At 42.3% G+C, this 17,995-nt stretch overlaps 3 protein-coding genes across 3 annotated transcripts; 1 reads left to right on the top strand and 2 right to left on the bottom strand.

The window, feature by feature from the left end:
• Positions 1-3,707: 3,707 nt before the first annotated feature.
• LOC141785528 (protein phosphatase 1 regulatory subunit 27-like) lies at positions 3,708-5,232 on the bottom strand. The gene is made up of 3 exons (XM_074663884.1): positions 4,823-5,232; positions 4,561-4,711; positions 3,708-4,022 (listed from the first exon to the last, which is right to left on the bottom strand). Exons 1-3 carry the CDS (start codon positions 5,049-5,051, stop codon positions 3,896-3,898), a joined length of 507 nt encoding a protein of 168 aa, XP_074519985.1. The 5' UTR covers positions 5,052-5,232; the 3' UTR covers positions 3,708-3,895.
• Positions 5,233-7,694: 2,462 nt separating this feature from the next.
• LOC141784736 (protein phosphatase 1 regulatory subunit 27-like) lies at positions 7,695-8,704 on the top strand. The gene is made up of 3 exons (XM_074662584.1): positions 7,695-7,939; positions 8,051-8,201; positions 8,578-8,704. Exons 1-3 carry the CDS (start codon positions 7,711-7,713, stop codon positions 8,702-8,704), a joined length of 507 nt encoding a protein of 168 aa, XP_074518685.1. The 5' UTR covers positions 7,695-7,710.
• A 6,655-nt stretch (positions 8,705-15,359) lies between these two features.
• Positions 15,360-16,927, bottom strand: LOC141784892 (protein phosphatase 1 regulatory subunit 27-like). The gene is made up of 3 exons (XM_074662844.1): positions 16,518-16,927; positions 16,256-16,406; positions 15,360-15,880 (listed from the first exon to the last, which is right to left on the bottom strand). The coding sequence occupies exons 1-3, from the start codon at positions 16,744-16,746 to the stop codon at positions 15,754-15,756; spliced, it is 507 nt and encodes a 168-aa protein (XP_074518945.1). The 5' UTR covers positions 16,747-16,927; the 3' UTR covers positions 15,360-15,753.
• Between the last annotated feature and the right edge of the window lie 1,068 nt (positions 16,928-17,995).

Raw genomic sequence — 17,995 nt, 5'->3', positions numbered from 1 at the left:
GTGACATGTTGTTTCATCAGTATGGTTGATTTCTCCAGAGGCCTCTGGCAGTGGTTTGGAAGCATTTGACCTGAATTTCACAGTGCGGCTGAATGTTTCAGTCTCTAATCCTCCTTAATGAGTTCAACCACACTAGTTTGTGCTTTCACGGATGAGCCTCAAGACACCCCAAACACCAGTGGTTCAAACTCCACTGAAATCAAGTGTAGGGTGTTTTGTTTATTTTGGCTCCTGTTAAGATTTAGAAAGTGTTGGAGACATAAAATAACACTAATACACTTTTTGGCTGCACCAGAGCATGGTGGGACCATACTGCTCTTTGCTTATATAGCGCCTAATCCAAACAACTGTTATAGATATAGACAGACACTTTCCAAAACAGCAGGTTGAAGGACACTGCAATAAATCTTTCTTCATGCTTTCCAAATCCAAATCCAAATCCACTTTATTTATATAGCACATTTTAAAAACAGACCAACGTCTCCAAAGTGCTGTACAAAAGCAAAAACCATAAAATAAACAATGTTTCAACAATGTTCACGATTAGAGATACGTTTGATGATAGCAGAATGAGTTCTTTTTGGTCTGAAAAGGCTCCCTCTTTGAGATGCAGAACAATATCAGCAAAGTGCCCAGGTGTATATCTAGGAGGCGCTAGAATTGACGTAATCAAATAAGTTGATGATCCGAGCTAAAGATCCTGACAGCATCTCAAAACCTTTGACTTTGGAGGGCATAGGGACTAGTGGTCTGGGTTGTACTCCATGTGGCTTCTTTTCCACATACCACTCTCTGCTCTCACCCCGTTTCCTACTCTGTCCAGTTAAGGGTATAAAAAGCCCCAAAAATAATTTAACAAGAAACAAGAAAATCTTTGACTCCTTGAATTAAAAAGTTATCCAGTTTCTATCCTTGGCTTTAGGTCCAAAGTAACTTGGTTGATGGAAACACTTGAGTGCTTAATCCCCGCAATGAGGATTTAAATACCTCTTTATTTTTTTCAAAGTAATCCTGAACTGAGCTGTAATTGAGCAAAGAGGACATTAAAAAGAGCTTTTCGCTGGCCTGATTCTATTCTCTTTTTCTTCCTAATACAGGGTTCCCGCGGATCCTTGAAAAGTCTTAAAAGGCATTGAATTCATAGTTCTAAAAATAAGGCCTTAATTGGCATTAAAATGTCTTAAATCTAATTTTCAAAAGTCTTAAAAATTTAAACACATAAATAAGATTTATGTCAGATTGAACTTAAAAAAATATTTAGCAAAATGTACACATTTTTAAAAAAGAATTCACTGATTGAAAACAAGGAATAAAGTTATAAAAACGGGCTTAAAAAGATAAAAATGGTCCAGAAGTAGGACAAAGTGTATGGATAAAGGTCAAAAAAGGGATGAAATTGCAAAAACTGGGCAAAAATGGTACGAAAGTGGAAAAAGTATAATAAATAGGTGCAAAACAGGTATGAAATTGCAAAAAAACAAATGGGGAAAAATGTGCAGGAAAATCCAAAAGTAGCTTAGGAAAACAGTCTTTGGCAGCAAAATTGGGAATTAAATTTAATATTAAATTTGAAAAAACATGTAAAAATTACAAAAATGTTTCGGACAGTGGCCAAAAAACGATGAATGGGGGGCAAAATAGGCATAAAGCTGTAAAAATGGGGTTAAAAAGAAGGCAAAAAGGGATGTTTTATTTAAAATAAACATTGGGTAAAAATGGCCTCTCACCCAGGTAAATCATGTGGTGTTTTTACTTTGTTGTTTTGTTTGTTTCAATTGTGGTTCGTTGTCGACTTGGTCTTAAATTTGATTTCAAACGGCCTCAAAAAAGTCTTAAGTAGTCTTAAATTTAACTTGGCTTGAGCTGTAGGAACCCTGTAATAATGAAAAAAAAAAACAATCAGCACACCTAATTCTTTTTTTAACATTCATATTTAATGCAAAACCAAAAGACGTGAAACATTTAACTTCCTGTGAGTGCCACAGCTGTAACATGGGAGATGTCCTGCTTGAGTTTCAGGATCAGGGCTGGTCACATCAATGTGGCAAAGGATTTAAGGCAAATGGGTAACTCAGTCAGACTGTAAAACCTAGAAGGAAACCTAATCCGTTAAGATTTCTTATCATGTCAAAATAATTCCACTAATTGGGAGACGTAAACAGTTTGTTCTGATGTTGGACTTCAACTGCCCTTTTCAGCTTCCTGTTGGTGCGTCATCTGCAGCATTTTGCCCATCTTTGACCAATGTCTCTGTGCACTTCTCAGCAGGGAACACACACACGCCTAGCCAATTAACTGTGATAAAGAAAAGTCCAAGAAGCATGTAAAAAACTGTCACAATCTACCTGTTATTATAAATGGTTTTTAATCATTGACAGGGTTGTTTCATCAGAGGTGGGCACCTCTTTCTTCACAGCAGTTTTGAGGATCAAAAGTGGTGCAGGTCATCATTTTTCAAGCATATTTTTCAATAATTGTTAAAAAGCCATATAATAATATATCTGTCATACACATAAGTTTCTTGTCTGTCAGCAGCAGTATATGTGCGCAATTAATGCCTTTGTACCAAAAGCAGCGATTGGGCTGCAGTCTAAACTGTCTTTTTCTCTTTTTTGGTTTGTGAAAAGTTTGTTTGTGACCATAAACCAAGCAGCAACCTCTAATAATATGAGACAATGCTGAAGTACTAAAACCTGCCTTTTTTCCAGTGTTCGCTTGAGAATACCTCTGGAGGTAACTGAAGTCACACCAAGTCAAAAAAAGCTGTTTTCAAAGCAAAAATTAACCTATTTACAACCTGATTCCAAAAAATATCCTATCTGAATTACTGATTCACTTTACTTTGTTTCTGAAACTGAACAAGTGAATGTAAATATGCTTTCTTATTTTACTCTTCTTTTAACCACCCTAACTGTGGTGCAGTGGTGAGCACTGAGAAGAAGGTTCCTGGTTCCAACCGTTGGCTGAGACGGAGCTTTTCATTTCAGACTTTGACTTTTCTCTCTGTGCATGAGTGAGTCCTCACCGGCTTCCTCACACAGTCCAAAAACATGCTCATCAGGTCGACTGATCGCTCTGCATTGCCTACATGTATGAGTGTGTGTGTGTGTGTGTGTGTGTGGATGGTTGTCCGCGTGTGAGCCCTGTGAGAGTCTGGTGACATGTTTAGGGTGTACACAGAATGAGGGCTGGGATAGGCTCCAGCCCCTGCTGCAACCATGAAAGGGAAGAGCGGTAAAGATGATGGATGGATGTAAGTCATGTCTGAAGAAAACACGGTGTAGGTTACAACTATAACTCACCGCTGACTTTATGGCAAGACACACAGTTCTTCATGTTAGGAAGCTCTGTCACAGAGTGTGACATAAAGTAAAGACAGAATCAAAGAGTTTCTCAGATAAAGTTTATTTCAAAAAGTATAAAAAAGTCAAACAAAATTATTTACAGTTTAAAGTCATCAGAAAGATGAATTAGAAAAAAAATGAAATCATAAAATCAACAACAAAAGCTCTTCTAAGTCAGCCAGCACTAGGATGTGACTTTGCTTCATGTAGCTTACAGCAGGCACTAATGAGCAGAGCGTCAACAACAGAGTCAGGTTTCACAACATTCAGAAGCTCTCCTAATCCCAGCAGCATGCTGCAGAAAAAATAACGCTTTCACTACAGCATAAAAAGTTGTGGATCTCTAACAGGTCGCTGTAACTCTGTACTACTGGAGACCAGAGGCTGCTCCCACCATTCCTGGTTCAGGAGGCAGCCCTCCTCCATCTCACATCCACTGTCCTTGACCTCCAGAGCTGGAGCAGCTCATCAACCAGGATGCTGGACCCACTTCTGGCTGCAGAGCAGCCTGGTGGACTGGATTCAGATGAGTTCTTGGCTCCTACAGCTCCTCAGTCATTGACAGCCAGCCCCCTGAAGATCTCCAGCAGCTCCTTGTTGCTCGATTCAATGAGGTCAGCTGGCTTCTCTCCACACTCGTTCTCCAGCTCAGGGTCAGCGCCCAGCGAGAGGAGGTAGCTGGAAGAAACACAAAACAAGCGGCTTACTGGAGAGGTCAGATCTCAGTGTGAGGGTCTGCCCGTCTTTAGTGTCAGGAGGGTCAGAGAGGAGTCAGGAAGGCAGCAGATCCTCCAGCTTCTCTTAGCTCTATGGCGTAAGAAACCTGTGCTGCTTACGTATGTGTCTGTTGGTATGTGCTCAAAAATGTTTGGTCGTGTTGACTAGTTTAACTCACTGTAATTATTGGAACATGGCATTACCTTAGTTCTTTTTAAAATTAATTTTGGGTTTAAAGTATGAACCTGACAAATTAACATTGTTTCTTAAAGTATAACAGTGGGTTTCAATCATAGAAAGACAGAAGATGGGTTTGGTCATGTTGACTAGTTTAACTTACTGTCCTTATTTTGAAAAGTTTAAATCATAGAAAGTTTAAGACAGTAAAGGAGTTTAATCTGTAATTGGTTTGTAGCTTCTTGACCCTCTTATCGTTATAACTATCAGTGTTCAATAGATGCCATTCTTCTCCATTAGACCAAAGAGAGTCAATCCTTACCGTGCAATTTCTGGGAAGCCGTCGCTGCAGGCCATGTGCAGAGGAGTCCAGTCCTCCTCGTCTCTCTGGTGGATATCTGCTCCAAGTTTCACCAGCAGCTTCACACACTCCAAGTTTCCTGACAGGACTGCCTCGTGGATGGCTGCCATGCCTGTGCAGAGGAGACATGGAGAACAGTAATTATCTCACTCAGTTAAAGATCAGGATTCATATCTGTGGTATAATCTCAGGGGACAGGTTGTCGTCCTGTTCATGTGCTCACCAGAGTGGTAGATGGTGTCCAGGCAGACCCTTCTGGCTCTGACAAAACGGCCAATCCACTCCAGCTCTCCATGTCGCACATAGTCCTGAAACACGATGTCATGGGGGAAGTGAACGTTGCGCACTGGCTTCAGAATAGCTGCACTCTTGCAGGTTAGTGGATGTCCATAGTCCTGTTGGCTGGAGATGAGTCCAATGTGGGGGGTCACAGGGCTCTGGTAGTACTCCATCCTGCTTTGAGCTGGATTTTCTCTGATTCTAGCTCAAAAAAAGTCAAGAGCAGGAACAAAATAAGTCTGATGTCTTTGAATCAGTAAAATCAGTTGTCAAAAGTCCTTCCTTCTTCTTCTGGAGATCAGGCAGAGTCTGTCAGTGGGTCTAGTTGGCCGTGCTGTGTCTCTCCTGTGTAGATATCAGCGCTGGAGCTGTTGGTCTGAAGGCCAGTGCTCCCTGCAGAGCTCTTTATACTCCCTGTCAGGCTATTTTAGGAAGTGACACCTCACAGATCAGTGGGCCAACATTTGGAAGATGAGTATCCCGGGGGTGAGCTCCTGTCACACACCTCTCATACAGCTCACGTCTCCAAGACATAACAGCCAGAAACTGTGGCCTCTGTTTTCACATTTAACACGCCCAGATGCTGCACGCATATAGAAATTGGCTGAACACCAAAGAGGAGGGACGTGGGAGAGAGGAGTAGCTTCTTGTAAACACCAAGCAGGACTGAAGGTGGTTTACAGACCGGGGTGTGTGTGTGGGGGCATGGAGGGGTGAGGTGTCCTGTGGGCTGTTAACCATCAGCTGTACTGAACTAAACAGTCAAAAAGGAGACAGCTTCACATTCATCAGCTCTTTCAATATATTTAGAACAAATAAGGAGAAAACAAAAAGGCTTCCACAGGGATGTACAGAAAGAAGAAGTGAGTAATCCAGGGCACAAGTTTTCTTTGGGAACATGTTGTAAAGTGGGCATTAGTTTATTGTTTGCTGAATTCATGGACGCAGACTCCATGATGTCACCCATCTATTTTTGTTACAGAGTTTTGAAGCAAATCATCAGCAGAGGCTATATTGGAAATGGGATTGGCTTTGAGCCTTGTTGGAGCCAGATGTTTTGGGCTCAGCATCTTGTTACATCTTAGGTCAGTTATTAAATTTTGGGGTTTTCTACATTTCAGGTCATTGTTACATATGGAGCTCTAACAAGCCTTTACACTAACAAGTCCATATGATACCCTGCCGTACCTCTGGACGTGCAGCAGTGGCACAGGTTGTCTTTGCTCCTCATGACACAGACTGTTTGTCTGTACTCCACAGCACGGACCAGCTGTCTGTGCCCCTTATGGCATTGATTAGCTATCCATGCTCTACTTGATTTGGGCTGGGTGTCTGTGTCAAAACAAACAATAATAAATATATCTTTTAAATTTTCAAAGTTGACCTAAATAGCATGATAGTCCACTCAAAAAATTTATTCATAAATATATTAACCATTAGGCACGCTGCAAAATCAATAGGTACAAGACCCCGTGCCATGGAGCACAGACCACCACTCAGTGCTGTGGGGCTCAGACAACCTGTGTCCCTTGAAGAACAATATTACATGTATTGGATTCATTAGACAAATTTAATGATATCAAATCTTTCAGTCTTGAGTAAGGTCAAGTTATTATATTTTACAGTGATATGCAACATTTTTTAACATTACTTAATATTTTTATTTGTAACAAATAAGCATCAGGCATATTTGATTTAAAACATTCAGCAGAATGATTTTCTATAATTGCCATAACTACTTAAGATGTTGATTTGAATTAACAAGCATTTTTCAAGTACACTCAACTTATCCATGTTCACGGTGCAGAGGATCAATATTCATCCTCAACTATATGTTCAAAAACAGGTTGAAAAGTAACTGTTTTTATTTTCATCAAAATTAAAGATTCAGTGTGAAACCTTTTTTTTTTTTTTTTAGAAATCACATCTTAAATCTCAACTATATCGATCGAAATATAAAAAGAAGTAAAACACACTGCTCCTGTTATCTTTTTTTAAGAATGGCTCCAGGTAACTCTGTAGGTGACGTGTTATTTGATTAGAAGTTGTAAAACTGAACTATAGCTCAATTCTGAGAAGCCCTTTATCATAACTTTTTCACAAATTTTCAAGTTTTATGTTAATGTTTTATCACCAATCCTCTACTATTACTTATATGGAAATGATCATCACCCATCACGTGTCTCACATCAGAGATTAAGATAGCTGATGACTGTAAAGCTGTCTCCTTTTTGACTGTTTAGTTCAGTACAGCTGATGGTCAACAGCCCACAGGACACCTCACCCCTCCATGCCCCCACACACACACCCCGGTCTGTAAACCACCTTCAGTCCTGCTTGGTGTTTACAAGAAGCTACTCTTCTCTCCCACGTCCCTCCTCTTTGGTGTTCAGCCAATTTCTATATTTGTGCAGCATCTGGACGTGTTAAATGTGAAAACAGAGGCCACGGTTTCTGGCTGTTATGTCTTGGAGACGTGAGCTGTATGAGAGGTGTGTGACAGGAGCTCACCCCCGGGATACTCATCTTCCAAATGTTGGCCCACTGATCTGTGAGGTGTCACTTCCTAAAATAGCCTGACAGGGAGTATAAAGAGCTCTGCAGGGAGCACTGGCCTTCAGACCAATAGCTCCAGCGCTGATATCTACACAGGAGAGACACAGCACGGACAACTAGACTCACTGACAGACTCTGCCTGATCTCAAGAAGAAGAAGGAAGGACTTTTGACAACTGATTTTACTGATTCAAAGACATCGGACTTTTTTTTTTTCCTGCTCTTGACTTTTTTTTTTTTTTGAGCTAGAATCAGAGAAAATCCAGCTCAAAGCAGGATGAAGTACTACCAGAGCCCTGTGACCCCCCACATCGGACTGAACTCTGGCGAACAGGACTGTGGACATCCACTAACCTGCAAGAGTGCAGCTATTCTGAAGCCAGTGCGCAACGTTCACTTCCCCCATGACATCGTGTTTCAGGACTATGTGCGACATGGAGAGCTGGAGTGGATTGGCCGTTTCGTCAGAGCCAGAAGGGTCTGCCTGGACACCATCTACCACTCTGGTGAGCACATGAACAGGACGACAACCTGTCCCCTGAGATTATACCACAGATATGAATCCTGATCTTTAACTGAGTGAGATAATTACTGTTCTCCATGTCTCCTCTGCACAGGCATGGCAGCCATCCACGAGGCAGTCCTGTCAGGAAACTTGGAGTGTGTGAAGCTGCTGGTGAAACTTGGAGCAGATATCCACCAGAGAGATGAGGAGGACTGGACTCCTCTGCACATGGCCTGCAGCGACGGCTTCCCAGAAATTGCACGGTAAGGATTGACTCTCTTTGGTCTAATGGAGAAGAATGGCATCTATTGAACACTGATAGTTATAACAATAAGAGGGTCAAGAAGCTACAAACCAATTACAGATTAAAGTTGTTTACTGTCCTAAACTTTCTATGATTTAAACTTTTCAAAATAAGGACAGCAAGTTAAACTAGTCAACATGACCAAACATTTTTGAGCACATACCAACAGACACATACGTAAGCAGCACAGGTTTCTTACGCCATAGAGCTAAGAGAAGCTGGAGGATCTGCTGCCTTCCTGACTCCTCTCTGACCCTCCTGACACTAAAGACGGGCAGACCCTCACACTGAGATCTGACCTCTCCAGTAAGCCGCTTGTTTTGTGTTTCTTCCAGCTACCTCCTCTCGCTGGGCGCTGACCCTGAGCTGGAGAACGAGTGTGGAGAGAAGCCAGCTGACCTCATTGAATCAAGCAACAAGGAGCTGCTGGAGATCTTCAGGGGGCTGGCTGTCAATGACTGAGGAGCTGTAGGAGCCAAGAACTCATCTGAATCCAGTCCACCAGGCTGCTCTGCAGCCAGAAGTGGATCCAGCATCCTGGTTCATGAGCTGCTCCAGCTCTGGAGGTCAAGGACAGTGGATGTGAGATGGAGGAGGGCTGCCTCCTGAACCAGGAATGGTGGGAGCAGCCTTTGGTCTCCAGTAGTACAGAGTTACAGTGACCTGTTAGAGATCCACAACTTTTTATACTGTAGTGAAATGAACGAGCCAAGTGTTATTTTTTCTGCAGCATGCTGCTGGGATTAGGAGAGCTTCTGAATGTTGTGAAACCTGACTCTGTTGTTGACGCTCTGCTCATTAGTGCCTGCTGTAAGCTACATGAAGCAAAGTCACATCCTAGTGCTGGCTGACTTAGAAGAGCTTTTGTTGTTGATTTAATGACTTCATTTTTTTCTAATTCAACTTTCTGATGACTTTAAACTGTAAATAATTTGGTTTGACTTTTTTATACTTTTTTGAAATAAACTTTATCTGAGAAACTCTTTGATTCCGTCTTTACTTTATGTCACACAAAGTGAAGAGGGAAAATGATCCAGGCAGCATGAGGGGGGAGAAATCAAGTAATTCTGATAATGAATGAATTGGTGATAAAACATTAAGATAAAACATTTGAAAATCTGTTTAAAAGTTAAAGGTCAGGGCTTCTCAGGTTTGATCCCTATGTTCAACTTTATGACTTTTTTTTTTCTTCTTAATATTGCTGGACCTACATACTTTCCTGGGGCCAGTCTCAGAAAAACATGAGAGGAGCATTTTTTTTCTTTTTTCTTTTTAAAAGATAAAGTTGAGATCTAAGATATAATTTGGTTTAAAGAAACAGGTTACAAATTTAACCTTTTCTTCTGGGAAAAGTTATATAGAACAGTTACTTTTCAACCTGTCTTTGAACATATAGTTGACCGATAAACGAAAAAAAATCTTGAAACTGAGGGTGAATATTGAGTCTCTGTCCTGATTTTCCTTGAAGTGCAGTTTTTTTAAACACAAAACATTTACTGAATGTTCAGGTTATCTCTGAAGCTGGAGCCATTCAGCTAATATCTACATACTAAGGTATCAAGTGCTGAGTTACTAAGATCACAAGTTTGTCCAATCAGAGGTAGAGCTCACCTGACTGACAGGTGGGCGCCCTGCAGCTTGTTAGTGTAACGGCTTGTTAGAGCTCCATATGTAACAATGACCTGAAATGTAGAAAGACCCAAAATGCAATAACTGACCCAAGATGTCACAAGATGCTGAGCCCAAAACATCTGGCTCTAACAAGCCCATCCCTTTTCTAATATGGCCTCCACTGATGATTTGCTTCAAAACTCTGTATCAAAAATTGATGGGTGACATCATGGAGTCTGCGTCCATTTTTTAAACAGTCCATTGTTTCAGCAAACAGTTAACTAATGCATTGTATAACACCACTCAAGTTATTTAAGATAAATACGTTTATTAAAATCAGAATGATTAAAGTTCCCATATTATGCAAAAATCACTCTGAGTCTTCCAGTGAAATTTTTGGGTCTTTGGCTTTCCTCCCAGGCCACAAAATGTAATATTTAATGACAAAATCTGTACTTAGTAGTGCTTGTGAATGTAAAATCCTGACCTAAAACGAGCTGTTTGGATTATGGGGATTTGCAGACGTCAGCGATTCCCTTTTTTGACCAATCAGGAGCAAGTCTGACCTGATTGGTCCACCGGCTCAGATACCCCCGAACCCCCTCTTTGCCCACTCCCCTCCCAGCTGCTGCTCCATTAGCCATCACTGCCATAACTGCTTTGTACTTGGCTATAAACAGCCACATAGTTCCATGCACAAGCTTCCCATCTCATCAAGACTAAGTGGCTAGAGTTCATTTACCAAGGAAATGTGCCAGCTACACCCAGTAAAACTGTGCATGTGTGTGCTATTCACTTCACGACTGCTTTTCCAACTTTGGACAGTACAACAGAGGACTAGCTAATAGACTGTTCCTGAATCCAGGCACATTACCAACCATCCACCAACAAACCTCGGACCCTGGAAATGTGAGAATTTTAAATGCTGTGTGCTGTGGAGCAGCTGTAAGAGCTTTTCCTCAGTGTCCCCCTGTCTCTGTGTTAGCTTCAGGATGCTAACTGTAGCTGCAGTTAGCCTGTTGTTTTAGCCTGTAATGTTATGGTAAACAAACTAGGCTGTTTTCTAAACATTGTGCACCCGGAGCTCGTGGCGCCACTTTCAGAGACACGTAAGAGCGGGGCGGTATCAGCGGTGGCTCATTTACATATGAAGGTCACGCCCACTAAATCAGAGCGTTCTGAACAGAGGGGCTATGAGAGCCTGGAAACAATGCTGCTGTGCTTGATTTATTGGCTTTTTGGACCAAAACATGTTACTGTCATCTCATGAAGACATCAATGATCCATATCAAACTGCAGAAAAGGAGCAGAATATGGGACCTTTAACTCTGCCAGTTAGAAGCACAGGTAAAGATACCTGCTGAGCATTTCTGTTTGTCGCACCTCTGACGGTGCCTGCGGGACAGCTGCAAGGTCATCACCCGGGAGCCTCCCTTCATGGGTGTTTCGCTCCATTATTCCCCGAACATCTCGGGGAGGTGGAGCCACGGCAGGACGCAGCTGCCCCTAGGGCCCTTGGTTTCCCCACGACTTGTCCTTCCTTCTTAACCAGTGCCAGATACTCCCTTGCTCTGCCTCATTTGCCAACTCCTTGACCGCCTTCTTGAGGTTTTGTCCTTGGGCTAGGAAGGGTGTTGTAGGTGGCCCTGGTAAGGAAGCGTAGCCTTGCCTGGGGCATCCTCCAGATGTCAGACCAACCGATGTCCTGGCAACTACTCCTTCCCAGGTAGTCCATCAACCCTGCTGTTGCTGGCTTAGAGCTTTGATCTTGTACTGCTCTTCCTCCACCCTGACAACCTCAGAAATCACAAACTCCGTCCTTCATGGATGGCCTTTCACCAGAGCTTAGGAGGTGTTCCCGATCCCAGGCCTGCTCTGCCTGACTGCGTCCTCCCCACAATCTCATAGTGTGTGCGAGGGCCTGGTCGACTGCTTCCTCAGTCTTCCAGCTGTGTTCTGACCGGACTGGGACCTTGTTGTTCCTCATAGAGGGATCAGACAATTTTCTTAGCTCAAGCACAAGCCTTGCCTTCTCCTGTCTGTAGCCAAGGTTGATGGATTTCAGCTGGAGGGGGAGTGTGTTCCTCCCGAAAAGACCAGCGTTGGAATGACTCTTGGGTAGGCCCAGCCACTTGCAAATAAAGCCATTGACCTTGGCGTCCATCCTCAAAAGTGTGGCAGTAGTGATCTCAGACAGCTTGAGGGGCCACATCAGCCATTGGTAGAGAGTGAACTGGTAACTCTGCCCATCACAACTTCAGTCCGGACCATCTTTCCAGAATGTCTACATGGACACTTACCCCATATAAGAACAGTAGGTGTTCTTTTTTCCTCTGTATTAAATGATATAGCTGATGAGAAAGGAAATGTGGAAACTAGAGAGAGGGTAAAGACTTAGAGCCTCTGCACATGGAGCTTGACCAGCTTTCAGGGTAGTTGACTAAATATCCGAATGGTTAGAATTTGTGTAACCGAGGGCCAGGTTAAATAATTATTTCATTTAACTAATGAAAAACAACGTCTTTAAACCATCCCAAAAGTAAAATTCCAAAGATAATTTGGAGGAACAGCAAATTGGCAGCAAGAAAATCAAAGACAGAGACAAAAACTGATGTTCAAATAATTCACTTTATTTTAAAAAAAAAAAGAAAAGAAATATGAGGAATGGGCAATAAATAATTTTGAGCTGTAGAAAAATATTTATTTGAATCTTTTTTTAAAAATAGAAAGAATGTAAAATGACAATGCCACCTAATTAAATCCAAACACAATCATTAAAGAGAATATTGCAGACTAAGGGTTAAGTTTCTTTCGATGTGATCGCTTGTGACTAGAAAAGGGGGTGCAGAGGACTTACCATTCCCACGTGCCCAAAAGCCCTGCATTCACTCAAACACGGCAACTAAGGAAAAAGAAAAATGTGCTCAGTGAGAAAATGAAAAAAAAGTGCCAACGACCACTCACACACAATTAATGGGGGTAGTGAAGTGCAGGTGGTGAGGATTACACCCGCGGACAGCCTCAACGCTCAGACCACGAACCACTCGATCTGCAATTCTCAAACAAAAAGACAACAAGGTTAAAAGATGGTTAACAAAGAAAAAGAAAATAATCAAGACCAACTGATAACTTTAAAAAACCAAAGCGAGCAATAGAGCAAACCAAAACCTAACTACAACTAAAGCTTAGAAAGTAACACTCAAACTAAGAAAAACAAAGCCCAAACAAAGCAAAACCTAAACAAAGCAGCAGTGGCAGTCAGCCTTAAAAGACAGCAACAAGTATGAGTCAGCTCCAGCTACTCAGGACCAGGATCTTTAATAACAAAGACAAATGTAAGGTGATATTGCCACAACAAGAAGTCACCACATGCATCAAAGCATGCACTTACCCCACGTCTGTCACAAAGAACACTAGATGCCCAGAAAAACTGTTCACAAAGCCAGAGTGAGTCCCAACCAAGATCTGCAGCCTGCTGTGTATTAGCACAGGGCTGCTTATATTGGGAAACACCTGTGCCTAATTAGGTAGAAGGGAGGCACCATCATAGGCTGCATGATAACAAAGCCTATGGAAGCCCAGAGGGGACCAAAAGGCTGCCGGTTACATTGGACAATTTTTTGAAGAGAAGCAAAAAGATTTGGTTTTGGAACCATAAAATCAAAAATATCTGTTAAAATGTCTACTTTTACACCAGTGATAAAGATATTTACTGTATAACACCCAAAGAAACACTTTAGTCCAGGATATTCACTTCTTCTTTGTGTCCATTCCTGTGTATGTTTGTTTTTTGTTTTTTGTAAATGTTACTTCCATTTTATAAACTCATTTTTTTTCTAAATATATTGAAACTTTGAGTTATGCATGCACTTGCATTGTTATGGGAACAGCTTGTTCCCATGTTATTGCCCAGGCTGGGCCAACTCTGCCCCAGCCTGATTTTTGGCTTTGGAGATAAACTTTGCTGAAGAAGTGAGAAAGTGAAGCAGCACAGTCTTTTTGTCTTGTGTGTGAACAATACTAAATATATTAAAAAAATGGTTAAAGTTAAAGTCCATTTAACTTAGTCCAGTTAGTTTTAAAGTTAAAACCCTCTGGATCCCAAACCTGTCAGCAGGATCAAAATACCACTTATTTTTGAATAACTGGTATTTACAAGACCAGTGTGCTTGCTAAATGTAGTTGAAAAAATGACAACTCTTATTGGTTTCAGCAAACCCTGGACTGTGGACAACTTTTAGCATATAATACAGAGGCTGCCCTGAACGCAACATATTACATATACATATTAGACACCAACAGGACTAGCTCTTGTTTTTTCCCAGAAACAGCAGAGCAGCCTTTCCTCTGTAAGTTTGCATTATGTTTCAGGATGTTTTGGTCCAACTGTAAACCTCTTGAAAAGATTGCAGAGCATAGATATGGCTGTAGGACTGTCTTCACTTTCTAGTTTGATGTTTTTTCACACTGCTGACACTGAAGCCACAGAGTTGTTAGTGCTAAGCCAATGGATTTTACCGGGTTTGTTTGTGTTTGCCCTTTGAGCTGTTTGTCCCAGTAGATTTACCGTAGGGTGCTGTAAAGCAGATATTATTGCTGTAACGTATCTGGTTATGCACATGTGATCTATAATAAAGCTTAAGTGTGGCTGCTGTTCTACGTCAATGTACCAAAACTTATTTCATCATTCTCTCATCAACTTTATGAGGCTAGGTGCACTTTAAGTGCTCGGTTTTAATGACACGTTCACATTCGGCAGCAACTTTGGCTTTGTGACAGCTAACATGGATGATTGGTTGAGAGGATCGGCTAGAATTCCCTATCACCAATACTTTAAAAAATCTGCCAAATCCGATACTAGGGATGCGGATCGGGATAAGGACATCCCTAGTTGTAATGTTTGTCTGTAAGCCTAAGGCCAATCTGAGTTGTAATGCTGTTACGAAGGTACTAAAAAATTGGTTTAGTCAGTAATTCCAGTTCAGTGATTGACAACAAACCAACAGGGACACCATTATTTATAGGGACACCATTATAGGACTGTTAATCAAGAAAAAATGTCACCTATCTTCATCAGTTATGAACATGAACTGAGTCTTAAGTGTGCTTACCTTCCTCTGTTTGTTTGTAGATCTTAAAAGAAAAACAGGAAGTCTGCAATAGAAGAGACACTTCTCTCTGACCACCTTGAACAGTAAACCGTGTATGCTGTGGTAACCCTGATAAATCTCTGATTAGGCATGAATGCAGTGCGACCTATCATATCACTGTGAGTTTGACACCTTCAGAGAACAGTAGAGCTTGATTTCTCCCCCCTCACGCTGCCTGGATCATTTTCCCTCTTCACTTTGTGTGACATAAAGTAAAGACAGAATCAAAGAATTTCTCAGATAAAGTTTATTTCAAAAAAGTATAAAAAAGTCAAACCAAATTATTTACAGTTTAAAGTCATCAGAAAGTTGAATTAGAAAAAAATGAAGTCATTAAATCAACAACAAAAGCTCTTCTAAGTCAGCCAGCACTAGGATGTGACTTTGCTTCATGTAGCTTACAGCAGGCACTAATGAGCAGAGCGTCAACAACAGAGTCAGGTTTCACAACATTCAGAAGCTCTCCTAATCCCAGCAGCATGCTGCAGAAAAAATAACACTTGGCTCGTTCATTTCACTACAGTATAAAAAGTTGTGGATCTCTAACAGGTCGCTGTAACTCTGTACTACTGGAGACCAGAGGCTGCTCCCACCATTCCTGGTTCAGGAGGCAGCCCTCCTCCATCTCACATCCACTGTCCTTGACCTCCAGAGCTGGAGCAGCTCATCAACCAGGATGCTGGATCCACTTCTGGCTGCAGAGCAGCCTGGTGGACTGGATTCAGATGAGTTCTTGGCTCCTACAGCTCCTCAGTCATTGACAGCCAGCGCCCTGAAGATCTCCAGCAACTCCTTGTTGCTTGATTCAATGAGGTCAGCTGGCTTCTCTCCACACTCGTTCTCCAGCTCAGGGTCAGCGCCCAGCGAGAGGAGGTAGCTGGAAGAAACACAAAACAACCGGCTTACTGGAGAGGTCAGATCTCAGTGTGAGGGTCTGCCCGTCTTTAGTGTCAGGAGGGTCAGAGAGGAGTCAGGAAGGCAGCAGATCCTCCAGCTTCTCTTAGCTCTATGGCGTAGGAAACCTGTGCTGCTTACGTATGTGTCTGTTGGTATGTGCTCAAAAATGTTTGGTCATGTTGACTAGTTTAACTGCTCTACTTTTTTGGAAAAATATAAATCATAGAAAGTTTAGGACAGTAAACGGCTTTACTCTGTATTTGGTTTGTAGCTTCTTGACCCTCTTATCGTTATAACTATCAGTGTTCAATAGATGCCATTCTTCTCCATTAGACCAAAGAGAGTCAATCCTTACCGTGCAATTTCTGGGAAGCCGTCGCTGCAGGCCATGTGCAGAGGAGTCCAGTCCTCCTCGTCTCTCTGGTGGATATCTGCTCCAAGTTTCACCAGCAGCTTCACACACTCCAAGTTTCCTGACAGGACTGCCTCGTGGATGGCTGCCATGCCTGTGCAGAGGAGACATGGAGAACAGTAATTATCTCACTCAGTTAAAGATCAGGATTCATATCTGTGGTATAATCTCAGGGGACAGGTTGTCGTCCTGTTCATGTGCTCACCAGAGTGGTAGATGGTGTCCAGGCAGACCCTTCTGGCTCTGACGAAACGGCCAATCCACTCCAGCTCTCCATGTCGCACATAGTCCTGAAACACGATGTCATGGGGGAAGTGAACGTTGCGCACTGGCTTCAGAATAGCTGCACTCTTGCAGGTTAGTGGATGTCCATAGTCCTGTTGGCTGGAGATGAGTCCAATGTGGGGGGTCACAGGGCTCTGGTAGTACTCCATCCTGCTTTGAGCTGGATTTTCTCTGATTCTAGCTCAAAAAAAGTCAAGAGCAGGAACAAAATAAGTCTGATGTCTTTGAATCAGTAAAATCAGTTGTCAAAAGTCCTTCCTTCTTCTTCTGGAGATCAGGCAGAGTCTGTCAGTGGGTCTAGTTGGCCGTGCTGTGTCTCTCCTGTGTAGATATCAGCGCTGGAGCTGTTGGTCTGAAGGCCAGTGCTCCCTGCAGAGCTCTTTATACTCCCTGTCAGGCTATTTTAGGAAGTGACACCTCACAGATCAGTGGGCCAACATTTGGAAGATGAGTATCCCGGGGGTGAGCTCCTGTCACACACCTCTCATACAGCGCACGTCTCCAAGACATAACAGCCAGAAACTGTGGCCTCTGTTTTCACATTTAACACGTCCAGATGCTGCACGCATATAGAAATTGGCTGAACACCAAAGAGGAGGGACGTGGGAGAGAGGAGTAGCTTCTTGTAAACACCAAGCAGGACTGAAGGTGGTTTACAGACCGGGGTGTGTGTGGGGGGCATGGAGGGGTGAGGTGTCCTGTGGGCTGTTGACCATCAGCTGTACTGAACTAAACAGTCAAAAAGGCTTCACATTCATCAGCTCTTTCAATATATTTAGAACAAATAAGGAGAAAACAAAAAGGCTTCCACAGGGATGTACAGAAAGAAGAAGTGAGTAATCCAGGGCACAAGTTTTTCTTTGGGAACATGTTGTAAAGTGGGCATTAGTTTATTGTTTGCTGAATTCATAGGCGCAGACTCCATGATGTCACCCATCTATTTTTGATACAGAGTTTTGAAGCAAATCATCAGTGGAGGCTATATTGGAAATGGGATTGGCTTTGAGCCTTGTTGGAGCCAGATGTTTTAGGCTCAGCATCTTGTTACATCTTAGGTCAGTTATTAAATTTTGGGGTTTTCTACATTTCAGGTCATTGTTACATATGGAGCTCTAACAAGCCTTTACACTAACAAGTCCATATGATACCCTGCCGTACCTCTGGACGTGCAGCAGTGGCACAGGTTGTCTGTGCTCCTCATGACACAGACTGTTTGTCTGTGCTCCACAGCACGGACCAGCTGTCTGTGCCCCTTATGGCATTGATTAGCTATCCATGCTCTACTTGATTTGGGCTGGGTGTCTGTGTCAAAACAAACAATAATAAATATATCTTTTAAATTTTCAAAGTTGACCTAAATAGCATGATAGTCCACTCAAAAAATTTATTCATAAATAT

Source organism: Halichoeres trimaculatus, unplaced genomic scaffold (genome assembly GCF_033239565.1).
Source record: "Halichoeres trimaculatus isolate MK-OKI-2021-1 unplaced genomic scaffold, fHalTri1.1 fHalTri1_scaffold_2, whole genome shotgun sequence".
Taxonomy (NCBI): domain Eukaryota; kingdom Metazoa; phylum Chordata; class Actinopteri; order Labriformes; family Labridae; genus Halichoeres; species Halichoeres trimaculatus.
Note: the sequence above shows the minus strand (reverse complement) of the source record. Positions and strands in the feature narration are given on the sequence as shown.